This window comes from Heteronotia binoei, chromosome 18, assembly GCF_032191835.1.
Source record: "Heteronotia binoei isolate CCM8104 ecotype False Entrance Well chromosome 18, APGP_CSIRO_Hbin_v1, whole genome shotgun sequence".
Classification (NCBI taxonomy): domain Eukaryota; kingdom Metazoa; phylum Chordata; class Lepidosauria; order Squamata; family Gekkonidae; genus Heteronotia; species Heteronotia binoei.
Genome location: NC_083240.1, coordinates 18,742,786 through 18,755,215, shown reverse-complemented (window position 1 = coordinate 18,755,215; position 12,430 = coordinate 18,742,786). Strand labels below are relative to the sequence as shown.

General features: G+C 49.0%; 1 protein-coding gene across 1 annotated transcript; it reads left to right on the top strand.

The window, feature by feature from the left end:
• The first annotated feature begins 7,602 nt into the window (after nt 1-7,602).
• Nucleotides 7,603-12,155, top strand: CAMK2N1 (calcium/calmodulin dependent protein kinase II inhibitor 1). Its single transcript, XM_060259501.1, has 2 exons — nt 7,603-7,790; nt 11,786-12,155. Exons 1-2 carry the CDS (start codon nt 7,622-7,624, stop codon nt 11,854-11,856), a joined length of 240 nt encoding a protein of 79 aa, XP_060115484.1. The 5' UTR covers nt 7,603-7,621; the 3' UTR covers nt 11,857-12,155.
• Nucleotides 12,156-12,430: the final 275 nt, after the last annotated feature.

Here is a 12,430-nt window from a genome sequence, read left to right as displayed (position 1 = left end):
AATGGCTAGCTTGTCTAGCATCATGTGTATGGGAGTATGAGGGAATGGCGTCTACAGGAGAGACATGCAGGGACATGTGTCTCCACAGAAGGCCATGAGAAGTGAGTGAGAAGACAAAGCGAGAGAGGTGAAGGCAGAGGGCAGCTCCCAGGTTAATGCCTCTCATTGTCTTAACCTGGGAGCTGCCTTCTACCCTCTCCTCGCTTTGTCTTCTCACACTCTTCTCATGGCCTTCCATGGAGTCATTCAAGGAGATTACACCTATACAGGCTTAGAGTGGTGTCCTGCCCTCCAAAGTCCAGGCATGTTGAGGCGCTCGCTCCAACATTGTGCTTATTCTTTGTCTTCTCATACTCTTTTCATGGCCTTCCATGGAGTCATTCAAGGAGATTACACCTATACAGGCTTAGAGTGGTGTCCTGCCCTCCAAAGTCCAGGCATGTTGAGGCGCTCGCTCCAACATTGTGCTTATTCTTTGTCTTCTCACACTCTTTTCATGGCCTTCCATGGAGTCATTCAAGGAGATTACACCTATACAGGCTTAGAGTGGTGTCCTGCCCTCCAAAGTCCAGGCATGTTGAGGCACTCACTCCAACATTGTGCTTATTCTGCAGCAACCTAACTTCCGATGATTTAAACGCCAAGAGGATGCTCATACTTCGGATAAAAATATATATTTCAAAAACATAATTATCCTGTGATCTGTTATCGAGAGATCAAAATACATCTCAGCAGCTGCAGTGCACAAAATGGAAGTCTGTGCACGGCGTTACTGCTTGTGCATATTCAGGCACCTGGTGCGCTGAAGACTTGATGCATCTGGTTCCCACTCAGAAATTTTAGAGGCCTTGGGGAGGAAGCCAAACCCTGAAGGAAGACAATGCTAGCAACTTGCAGGAAGGACTTTGAACCAACACATCCACAGGAGGCAAAAACAGGGAGACAGAACAGAAGTGACGGCAGGGCTTTTTTTGAGCAGGAACGTACAGGAACGCAATTCCGGCTGGCTTGGCATCGGGGGGTGTGGCCTACAGTGTTCGCTCTAAGCTGAGTTAGCGTGAGCTAGCTCACAGTTTTTTAGCCTCCATCTCACACATTTTTGTCTTCGCTTAGGAAGGACGACCGCAGAGCACACTAATTTATGCAGGAGCTCACAACTTTAAAGCCAGTAGCTCACAAAGAAGAATTTTTGCTCACAAGACTCTGCAGTTTAGAGGAAACATTGGCCTAATATGTAAATGAGCCCCTGCTAGGCTTTTTCTACAAAAAAGCCCTGTGTGAATCAATGGCAATGTCAGGGGGTGTGGTCTAAAATGCAAATAAGTCCCTGCTGGGCTTTTTCTAAAAAAAAGAAAAGAAAAGCCCTGAGTGATTTACTAGGATGAGAATTGGAAGTAGGGGTGCCAGCCTCCAGACGGGACCTGGGGATCCCCTGAAATTACATCTTATCTCTAGACTACAGAGACCAGTTCCCTGGAAAAAAAATGGAAGCTTTGGAGGGTGGACTCTATGGCACTGTACCCCACTGAGGTCCCTGTCCACCCAAAGCTCAACCCCCAAATCTGAAGGAGTTTCCTAACCAGGATCTAGCAAATCTTAACCACCACCCCCCATCGCCTGCTGGTGGCCAGGAGTGATCTGGCAACTCTAGAAAATAAGGACTGTCCAGGATAGAGAAGGGCAGCTGGAGCATGGACAATCCTAGTGAATCTGGGACCCTGGGCAAAAGTCAAGGATGGGGCCTCAGAACCACTACCTCTCCTCTGCTGCCTACCTCACTGGAGTTAAACAAGGAGTGACGCTCACCCAGTCTGAGACAGGAGCAGACTGCGCAGGGGTAAGCGGCAAGAGAAAGAAGAAGACTGCAGATTTATACCCTGCCCTTCTCTCTGAATTAGAGTCTCAGAGTGGCTTACAATCTCCTTTATTTTCTTCCCCCACAACAGTCATCCTGTGAGATGGGTGGGGCTGAGAGACCTCTCCCAGAAGCTGCCCTTTTCAGGACAACTCCGCAAGAGCTATGGCTGACCCAAGGCCATTCCAGAAGCTGCAAGTGGAGGAGTGGGAGAATCAAACCCAATTCTCCCAGATAAAAAGATGACTGCAGATTCATACTCTGCCCTTCTCTCTGAATCAGAGTTTCAAAGTGTCTTACAATCTCCTATATCTTCCTCCCTCACAACAGACAACTCTTGCAATAGCTATGACTAACTAATCCAAGGCCATTCCAGCAGCTGCAAGTGGAGGAGTGGGGAATCAAACCCGATTATCCCAGATATCCCTGCACGCTTAACCACTAAACCAAACTGGCTCTCAGAGAAGCCTTCTGTTCTTTCCCCCTTCCTTTAAGGCGACATGGCTGTGGGCAGTCGGGACCCCATAAGCTTGGGATCCACTGCCTAAGATTGTCTCTGAGTTGGAGCGCATGGCCCAGGAGGAGGTAAAAGGTAAAAAGGTAAAGCGCCAGTTGTTTCTGACTCTTGGGTGACGTTGCTTTCACGACATTTTCATGGCAGACTTTTTACGAGGTGGTTTGCCATTGCCTTCCCCAGTCTTTTACACTTTCTCTCCCCCCCGGCAAGCTGGGTACTCATTTTACCGACCTCGGAAGGATGGAAAGCTGAGTCAACCTGGAGCCGGCTACCTGAACCCAGCTTCCACCGGGATCGAACTCAGGTCGTGAACAGAGCTTAGGACTGCAGTACTGCAGCTAACTTTACCACTTTACCACTCAATCGCTGAAAGTTAAAACCAGCACCTCGAATGCGAGCATCTGGGAGAAGAGAACAGGAGAAGCAGACGATGTGGCTTATTCTCCAGTGAAAAAGCAGATCTTTCCTCCAGGTGCAGCCCTCCAAACAGAGAGCCGGGCACCGTCATCCTGCCAGGGTCGAGCACCCTTTTGGCTTCCCTTCTTTCCCTTCTGGCTGCCGGGGATGACATGGCGTCAGTTTGCCAGGGGATTGCGTCACCCAGCCACAGCACTTATGCCATCAGGTCACATGAGAGGACTCCGCTGTGGTACCCGTTGGTGCTTCTCTCAAGTTACACAGCCGGTTAGATCAGCCGGAGGGGCTGTAGGCGGAGAGGGCCAGGGACTGCACAGGCCTCTGCTGCTTTCAAGAGCACCAGAGCAAATGTTCCCAACAACCCAGGCCTGCTCAAGATGTTACGGGAGCCCCCACATCACTTTTGCGACAGGCAGCTCTGAGCTCCCCTCTTCTTCTCTGTATTGACAATGTTTATATCCCTGCCTTTCTCCCGAGGGACAACAGTATAGAAACAATTTTGAGAAACATTCAAACAACAGAGATTAAAACACAGAAAACCAATTTAAAAATACCATAAGCCCCCAGCAGGGCATTTCCCCTTTGGCCCTGTTCAGGCCACCCCAGAAAATAGCTCTGTTCTGCAGCTTTGCCAACAAGCTTGGGAGGGTAGAAGCTTCCGATGGTGAAAATGGGGGGAGGAGAGGCTGCGTGGGGGGCAGCAAGGGAGGGAGGAGGAAACGGGGGAGGAAAACGGGGGGAGGTGCCATGTGGGGGGGCAAATTGGGTGCCCCCACCCTGCCGGCCCTGGGGCTGGTCCCTGAGTCCAAAAAGGTTGGGGACCACTGGGATAAGTGATTTAAAGAGACAAATGCCTTCTTCATGCTGCCCAACAGGGTGGCGGCAGGTCCGAGAGCCATGTGAGATGTGTGAAAGAGCCACATGTGGCTCCCGAGCCACAGTTTGGCCATCCCTGGCAGAATCTGGCTGTTAAAACGCCACCTTCTGTGGTCACCAAAGGCATTCACATCAAAAATCCACGCCGATTTTCTAAAAATGCAGGAAAACATCATCTTGGAGAAGTGGATGGGAAATGGATACATACTGCTGCCTTACCACGAGTGAGACCATTGAACTATCATCGGTCCGTGTCGTCTGCTTCAATTGGCAGTGGCTCACCAGGTTTTCAGGCAGAGATCTTTGACATCATCCTACTACTTGCAGGGCTTTTTTGTAGCAGGAACTCCTTTGCATATTAGGCTACACCTCCCTGATGTAGCCAGTCCTCTAAGAGCTTACAGTAGGCCCTGTAAGAACAGCCCTGTAAGCTCTTGGAGGATTGGCTACATTGAGGGGGGGGGGGGCGTGTAGCCTAATATGCAAAGGCATTCCTGCTACAAAAAAAGCCCTGACTACTAGTGTCTTTTTATCTGCTGTATGCAAAGCAAGTATTCTACTGCTGCTGGTTCAAAGCTTCTCCCCACATTCTCAGCCTCAGTTTCCAACATGTAAAAGCAAATAATATCATGCCATTTAATCAGTGTTACGTAACGAGGGGGATACAATGAGAAAGGAAGAACTGCATTATGGCTTCCTGGTCAACCCCTTGACCAAGGTCACAATGGAGCCTTTTAATCTGAGCAGGGGCTGAGGGGGGAGCAGCATTGGCTCCCACCATTCATGAGCTGAGGGGGACAAAGGGCTCTTTAACTCTCTCCTGCCTGCAATGAATTAGCACAGTCCTTCCTATAACTCTAACTTCCTATAACAGTCCCTTCCTATAACTCTCTCCTGCCTGCAGTGAATTATCACAGTCCTTCTCATTTTATTGGCTTCTTCCCAGGAAGGATCAGTTAAGGGGAGGGGATTGCCAAAGCATCTTTTACTGCTTGCAGAGCCAGATTAACAATTAGGCCTCCACACCTTTAGGGGGCCAGGGCCAGCTCCACCCCCCCCCCCTTTTCCCTCTGCTTGCAGCCCTCTCAGTATGCATGCGCAGCCACCAACTGAGCCGCTCTTTGCCCAACTTGCCTGGTGCGGCTTCTCCTGCCCTTGTTGCCAAGTTTGCCTCTCTTTGCCTCTCCCCCACAGCTTTGTCAAAGGGGCTTTTAAGAAGGTGCCTGCAGGCTGCAGTAGAGGTCATGGGCAGTGGGGTGGGCCCTCAGACTCTAAAGTAATTTTTGAGGGGGTCCCCAAGTTTTTGACTGCTTAAGGGCCTCCACAGGGTTTAATCCGGCACTGGCTGTTTGCACTGCGGAACTGGAGTCTCTGCTTGAGACAAAGTGGCAGAAATGTGCCCTTATGTGAGGTGGGAATGTTAGAATCAGAAGCCCTACTAGGGAGGGACCAGATGGGGGCAAGAAATTGTGGCCCTTAAAACCCTTGTTGGTTGTATATTTAAAATAGAAGGCTCTTTTCAGCACAAACTGGCAAAAAGCATGGGGAAAACACTTCTGACACCAGTAGGCCTCAGGCCTTTGAAAATCTCCACCCAGAAAACATCTTGCAGTTGGAAAGGGACTTTATAGGCCATCTAGTCCAGGCTCCTGCTTAATGCATGGATTCCCTGATACGTAATTGACTGGTCTCCACGACAGTCACTTTTTATATCATGGCAATTGTGGTGACTTTTGTCTCACAGGGTTGCGGCTTTCTTTAAATAGGGGGATGGAGAGGAATGGACCCTCAAAACCATCACGTCAGGCAAACTTCTCCACGGTTATTGAATTTTCCACACTCGTCTCCAAAGTGGCGCTGATCCATTAGGAATCTCAGCCTGCAGGGCTGTTTTTTGGAGCAGGAACTCTTTTGCATACTCAGCCACACACTCCTGATGTAGTAAATCCTCCTGGAGCTTACAGTAGGCCCTGTAAGCTCTTGAAGGATTGGCTACATCAGGGGTGTGTGGCCTAACATGCAAAGGAGTTCCTGCTACAAAAAAAAAAGCCCTGGGAATCTGTCATTTTGTATGGCTGAATTTTGCATCGCACGCATGCACAACTGGCCATGACGTCCAGTTCCTTCCCTGCATCTCCCCATGGTATTAATTCACATGTGCCAAAGCACTCCAAACACAGCAACGTTCACGCAGCGATCCCTGCATGCACACAGCCCCTTGCAGACTGCCCTTTTTCTGCCCTGTTTTATCAATGTGCAGGTGCGCAACAGTAATGTGGGAAGGCGAGAGAAAGCAAAAGTACGAGAAGCGTACCGGGCACTCTCCAACTATGGACTCCACAGGATCGAATTAAGGCCAACCGGTGCCTTAACCGCAGCCCAACAGTCAGTGTTGCCAGGTTTGGGTTGAAAAATACCTGGAGACTGGGAGATGGCGAGGTTTGGGAGGGGAGGGGCCTCAGGATGGTACAAATGCTGCAGAGTCCACCCTTCAGAGCAGGGGAGCTGACCTCTGCCAGCTGGAGATCTCCAGGTCCCACCTGGAGACTGGCAAGCCTACCGACAGTGGTTCCCCATTGTTTAACTGGCAAGACTTTTTGACTCAATAAGCGCTGAAGGTAAAACAAGAGATTTAAAAATCAGCTTTCTTCCAGGGCAGTCCTGAGGCCAGACCCCACAGCTATATTCAATATGAGCTTTTTTATTTATTTAACACTAAATAGCAGTAAGCAATATAAGCAACATAAAACCCCCCTCTTCTGCAGTGCTCCCCTTCCATTGGCACCCTGCATAAGTGCTTGGAAAGTGCTAAGATCAGCATTCCACAGCAATATACTGGAATGGGGGGAGGAACCCACTCCTCCTTAGCTCGAATGGGCTTTGGGAGTTCCCATTCTCTAAGGAGGATAGTCTCAGAGAAGGGGTGGCCAAACTTGGTTAAGATAAGAGCGACATAGAATAAACGTCAGATGTTTGAGAGCCACAAGGCAGGCAGGAAGCGTAATAAGAAAGGTGGAAAGAAAGCAAATAGATTGCGGGGGAGGGGGGAAGTAGAAAGAAAGCAACTTTAAATGCATTTTCCCCAAGCCACCAGATGGCGTGGCGAATTGATTTAAAGAGACAAATGCCTTTTCCAAGTTGACCCAGAGGTGGTGGAGGCTTCAAGAGCCACACAATATGCGTGAAAGAGCCACACGTGGCTCCCGAGCCACAGTTTGATCCCCGCTCCCCGTCTCAGAGGGTAGCCATGTTGGTCGGCAGTTAGACCTGAGCGCAGTAACTTGACCCGTTGCTCAGCCTGGAGAAAAATGCACTCTGGACATGCCCCCAGTGACGACTCCGGGAGCGAACACAGTTACTCCTCCTGGGGAGCAAATACCCTCTGCACGTGCCCAGGAACGCGCTCTTCTTTCACACCCCTCCCGCGGCGGCGTCCAGCCCGGCGACCCGAAACAAGCCCAAAGAGACGCTCTGCAGCCTTTGCAAACAGGCCGGCGAGTTTTGCCTGCTGCATGCATCAAGCCGCCAGCCCGCTCTCCCTCCCTCCCTCCCTCCGCCCTTCCACCCCCCGCCAGGCTGTGGTTCTTCCAGGGATCTCGGCTTCTCTTCCCTCCCCCTTCCCCTCCCTCCCCTCCCCTCCCCTGCCTGCCCGCCTGCCTGCCTGCCTGCCTCCTTCTCCGGCTTGCCTCCCAGTCTGCCCAGCATCTTTCCCCTGCGCTTTCTCCAGCCCCCAAAGCCAAAGCGAAGAGAGGGGAGAGGCAAGCGAGCGAGGGGTCGACCCAGCCCACCCCCCCGCTAGCTGACTGCTGCTGACTCCAGCGGGCCGCGATCGCCCGGCTTGCCGGGCTTGGGGAGTTGTGCTCGGGCTTCTCTTCCTCTCCCTCCCCCCGGGCTGCAGCCTCCGGGCAGGCGACGGAGCTTCTCCCCACCTCCAGGCGACCAGAGAGCGGGCGAAGATGTCGGAGGTGCTGCCCTACAGCGAGGAGAAGCTGGGGCCCTACGGCGACGGGGCGGACGTGGGGCAGCTCTCCTTCACCTGCCGCTTGCAGGACACCAACAACTTCTACGCCGGGGGCCAGACCAAGCGGCCTCCCAAGCTGGGCCAGATCGGCAGGAGCAAGTGTGGTGAGAAATATTTGGGGGGGGGGGGGGTTGCGATGCAGCGTGGAGGGGAAAAGCTGAGATGGGGGGTGTTCGCTGGGAGGAAGGGTGCCTTTTGCCTGGAAGAACCCCCCCACATGTGCCCTCTTCCAATTCCCCCCCCCCACATGTGCCCTCTTCCACTCTCCAATGCCCTCTTCCAATCTTTTGCTCCCCCTCCCCAATTTTGGATTCTGCAGAGGTTCAAAACTCCAATGCACTGAACTTTTCCAGAAGTGCGTGTTGTGGGAGCACAGCAACCATTTGCAACCCTTTAAGAAATACTCCCTTGCCATGAATATTTTGTTCTGCGTCTTCCTCTCTCCCTCCCTGCAGTCTGCTTGTTCAAAGCAGCTTACTCTCAGGTAAAGGGTGCATGGGATTGCAGCCCTGAGCTTACCCCACAGATCCTCTGCTGCAACACCCACCCTAACCCTCTCCCCATTTCGAATTAGGGGACTCTCCAATTCTACCCCACTCTGCATGTGGATTCTTGGGTCTGACAGTGATGATGGAAATGATCCCATCCCCCCCGCCTCCCCCGTGGGCACCTTTAAAATATTTTGCAGTTGCCTCATCTTGCTCGCCCTTTCCCCTGCAAGGTTAAACCCAATCCCTTAACTTCGTATTCACTGAGCGCATTTATTTATGTGTTTCCTGTATACCCTTCCTTCCTTCCCAAAGGACACCTACAGCACCTTACATTGTTCTCAGTCTTCACAACAACCCTCTGAGGTAGGCAAGGGTGAGAGGCTGCCGGTGGCCCAAGGTCACCCGTTGAGCTTCCATGGCCAAGTGGAGACTCAAATCAGGGTCTTCCAGATCCTAGTCTGTTCTAGCCGCTATACCACACTGCTGTATTCATTTCCCCGCTCTGTTGACATTTGTCTCCATGCAGCTTCCCTCTTCTGGGTGTCTCTATCAGCACACACGCCTGCCTGCCTGGTTATCTACCCTGATTCACCTCTGTCCTTAATTTCATGCTCAACACGTCAATCGATTCCGTCTCCCATATTCAGACCTTTGGGATCATACCTGAGATGCATCAACACTAGGGCAGACAGACCACGTGCTCTCTAGTCACTCTGGGGCTTTCTTGATGGGCACTGGCTCAGTGTTAACCGCAGCTAGAAAAACCTTCTTTCCTAAGCTGGCCTTAGAGAGGGAATAGGAATTTGAACCCACTGGGTAGTCACTGCATCTCTCTAAGAGAACCACTGTTTGAAGGAGGCCTTTGATCTCTGCTTGAATGGGACCAAAAGGGTTGGCGGTGTGTGGTTGTGTGCGTGTGGGGAGGGGGATTGTTACTGTCTTTACTGTGCTTGGGTGCATACAGAGGGAAAGGAGAAAGGAGCACGCATTCAGACACGTGTGCAATGCTCACTGCGCAGAACTGGTGGTGTGTTTTTTTTATTTTTTTTAAACCTCTGCTTCCTACTGCAGTGGGATACAGAAGAGTCTCCAGGAAAGCTTGCAAAAGTATTCCAGATCCACCTGCCAAAGCAAAATGATCAGGATTTGAAACTGCACTGATGGAAATGAATTTGCTGGGGCGGGGGGAGTCTCTAGTTGTGTTAGGTTGCAGTGGGATCACCTGCTTCTTATGTTTATTTTCTTAAAAGCCTCACAAGCGTGCCTGCCCCACTGGACTCTGTTCATAGCCCAGCCTTTGCTCTGGAGCATGGGGGGCGGGGGGTTGTTTCCCTGCTGAGTCTGCTTAGGCATCCTTTGCTTAAACCACCTCCCATGGCAGGTACAGCAGTCTTCTTAGCTGCACAGCATTCTTCTGCAGGCAGGAAAAACTGCCCTGTGTAGTGATGTGGGTTTAAAATACAGGGCGCAGCTCCAAATAGGAGTTGGATCCTAGACCAAACCCTGTATTGCTATTAAATACTTTTTTTTTTTTGAGACAGTGTGTTTGGAGATGCTGAATCATCAATGAACATCAAAAAAGATGTAAAGAAGGAGTAGGGATGGGCGAAATCCATCTTTCTCCCCCCAAAAGTTTCATTAAACGTGGGCTAAAATATATATTTTGCCCTTAGACTTCATTCCTTTTTTTATTGTTTTGCAGCAAACGAGCTGGCTTCTCATCCAGTTTTTCCTTGAGGTGGCTATGTATTCCCCAAGGGTCTCAGTGTTTCTTGTCAATTGGCAGAAATGTGGAGAAACCTCTTTGCTCTCTCCAGTATATGCAATCCCTGCAGTTATTAATTTTGGGACAGCAAATGTGAACCAACTAGCAGCATTGTCTGGAGTTTTATTTTTTAATATTAATTTCCCTTTAACAATCCTTCATCTTCATGGTCTGGGGTTTTGTTTGTTTTTGTTTTCCACTTCTTTTTTGTCTCAATGACCTTGGAAAGACAAGATTAGGAACAGAACTCCTCTGATGGGTAGAATTCTTTGCCTACGGTATTACTGTTCCTCAGATCTGTGATCTCTCCTGGTCTTTTCTGGAAAAGGTCGGCCATTTCCTGGACTTCCCCGAGTAAAAAGAATCTGTGGGAAGGGACCGTGTGCAGGGTGTCTGTGTGTGTGTATAAATGGGAGCATATTGATTTGGAATAGGAATGGAGTCACCAACAGTTCTTCTGCAGGATGAGAAGAAATGTGTCGCAAGATTCAGAGTGAATGCTTTCACCCTAATTTCCAGATGGCACCATACCCTAGGATGTTCTCCTCAGTGCAATTGAGTTATTTTGGCTGTGATCACACACACTAAATAATGCACTTTCAATCCACTTTCAATGCACTTTCCAACTGGATTTTACTGTGTGAACAGGCAAAATCCAGTTGGAAAGTGGATTGAAAGTGCGTTATTTAATGTGTGTGATCACAGCCCAGGTTCATTTTTATCCCACCCATCCTCCCATGAGCTCAGTACATGGTTCTCCCCTTCTCATTATACCCTCACATCACAACAGTCCTGTGAGGTAGGCTAGGCGAAGAAAGAGACCGTGGCCCAAGCTTCATGGAAGAGTGGAGATCTGACTCCAGTTTACTAGATTTTAGTTTAATACCCTCTGAACACTGTCACGCCGGCTCACAATGAAATGAATGAAGGCCTTTTTGTAGGGTACCCGTTCACGTCAATGTAGATTGTGGTCTGTCAGTCGGATCTAGCCCCCACCCCCCATCACCATCACCAGCTCCCACCATCCCCTGCTTGAACCATACCATGTCTCACAGGAGGGGGGGGGGACACTTCTGATGTCCAGTGGTAGAAAAATCCAAGTGGGCAGCTGTGTTGGTCTGAAGTAGTTGAACAAAGCAGTAGTCAAGGCACCTTTAAGACCAACCAAGTTTTATTCAGAACATAAGCTTTCGTGTGCTCTCTAAGCACACTTCATCAGACGAGGGGATCAGGTATTGTGGTCTGAAATACAAGCAGTTTGTTGATTAAGTATGCAGACTGATCACATGGTATACCAGTGTGGTTTGGCCATTTGGTCTGGATAGTCATAAAAGGGAATGAAGTCCTCTGCCAACTGATGTTTCTGTAAATCTAGGTGAATCACAAAAGGACGTGTATTTCCTAGTTGTAGTCCACCTAATTTACTTATCAACATCAATCTATACATTGTAAACATCATTGTAGTCTGCCATTAGAAAATATACAAAAATACATAAAATGAAAATAGGTTAAATATATGTAATGAGATAAATAGCCAATATCCCTTATTTGAGCATGTCAATATAAAACATCATTCTGACACACTACCATAAAAGAGAAACACATTGGGAATACTGTGGATGTATAGCTATACTCACTGAGAGTGGGTTTAGCATATGTAATGAGATAAAAAACCAATATCCCTGTTCAGTCCTGGGGAGGTGTTTGTTCCAAGTTTCATAATAATTTGTAATTCAGCAATTTCTCTCTCCATCCTGTTCTTGAAGCTCCTTTGCAGTAGAAAAGCTTAGTGACTTGGAAGACCGCAACGTCCTTTCAATTGTTTCTGTTTTTCTGCTTACAGTTGTGATCGAAGATGACCGAATTGACGATGTGCTGAAAAACATTCCCGAAAAACCACCTCCAGGCGTTTAAATCTCCCCACAGAGACACTGAGTCACAAAGAGGGGAAATACGATGATTTACCTTGTAATGAGTGTTGTTGGGGTAAAAAAAAAAATCGAACAACATCAAAATGAGGGGGGGGGGGAAGCAAACCAATAGCACTTTGAAGTTCTTCACTGCGAAGCCAGTGATCTATCTTGCGAATTTGCAAATTGTATCTTAATATCTGGCTGCGACGCAGACGAAGATGACCGAGGAAGGTGGCTTTTGCTTGCAGGCTGCCTTGTCCTCACAAACCAGTCAAAACTGAAAGAGCAAAATAATTTTTTGGTAAAGTTCGAATTACAAAGTACAAGTTTCAGCATTGACGTCTAAATTAACAGCAACATCTTTTCCCCCTGGACGATTGATACTGCACAATTTTCAATCTTGGGATCTTTTTTTTTTAAAAAAAATCCTTTAAAACAATGAAACAGTGAAGCAGTATTTTTGTGATCTTGGGGTGGACTGTCACAGGTTAAGGTTGTTTCAAATAAGCACTTGTTTACATGGTTGGATACTGCAAAAACCACGCACTTGCATATAAGAAACTCTATGTTTCCAT

Bases quoted from the DNA above. Each gene is read 5' to 3' on its own strand.
- CAMK2N1 (XM_060259501.1), top strand. From the start codon at position 7,622: ATGTCGGAGGTGCTGCCCTACAGCGAGGAGAAGCTGGGGCCCTACGGC. The intron at 7,791-11,785 runs GTGAGAAATATT...TTCTGCTTACAG, and splicing joins GATCGGCAGGAGCAAGTGTG to TTGTGATCGAAGATGACCGA.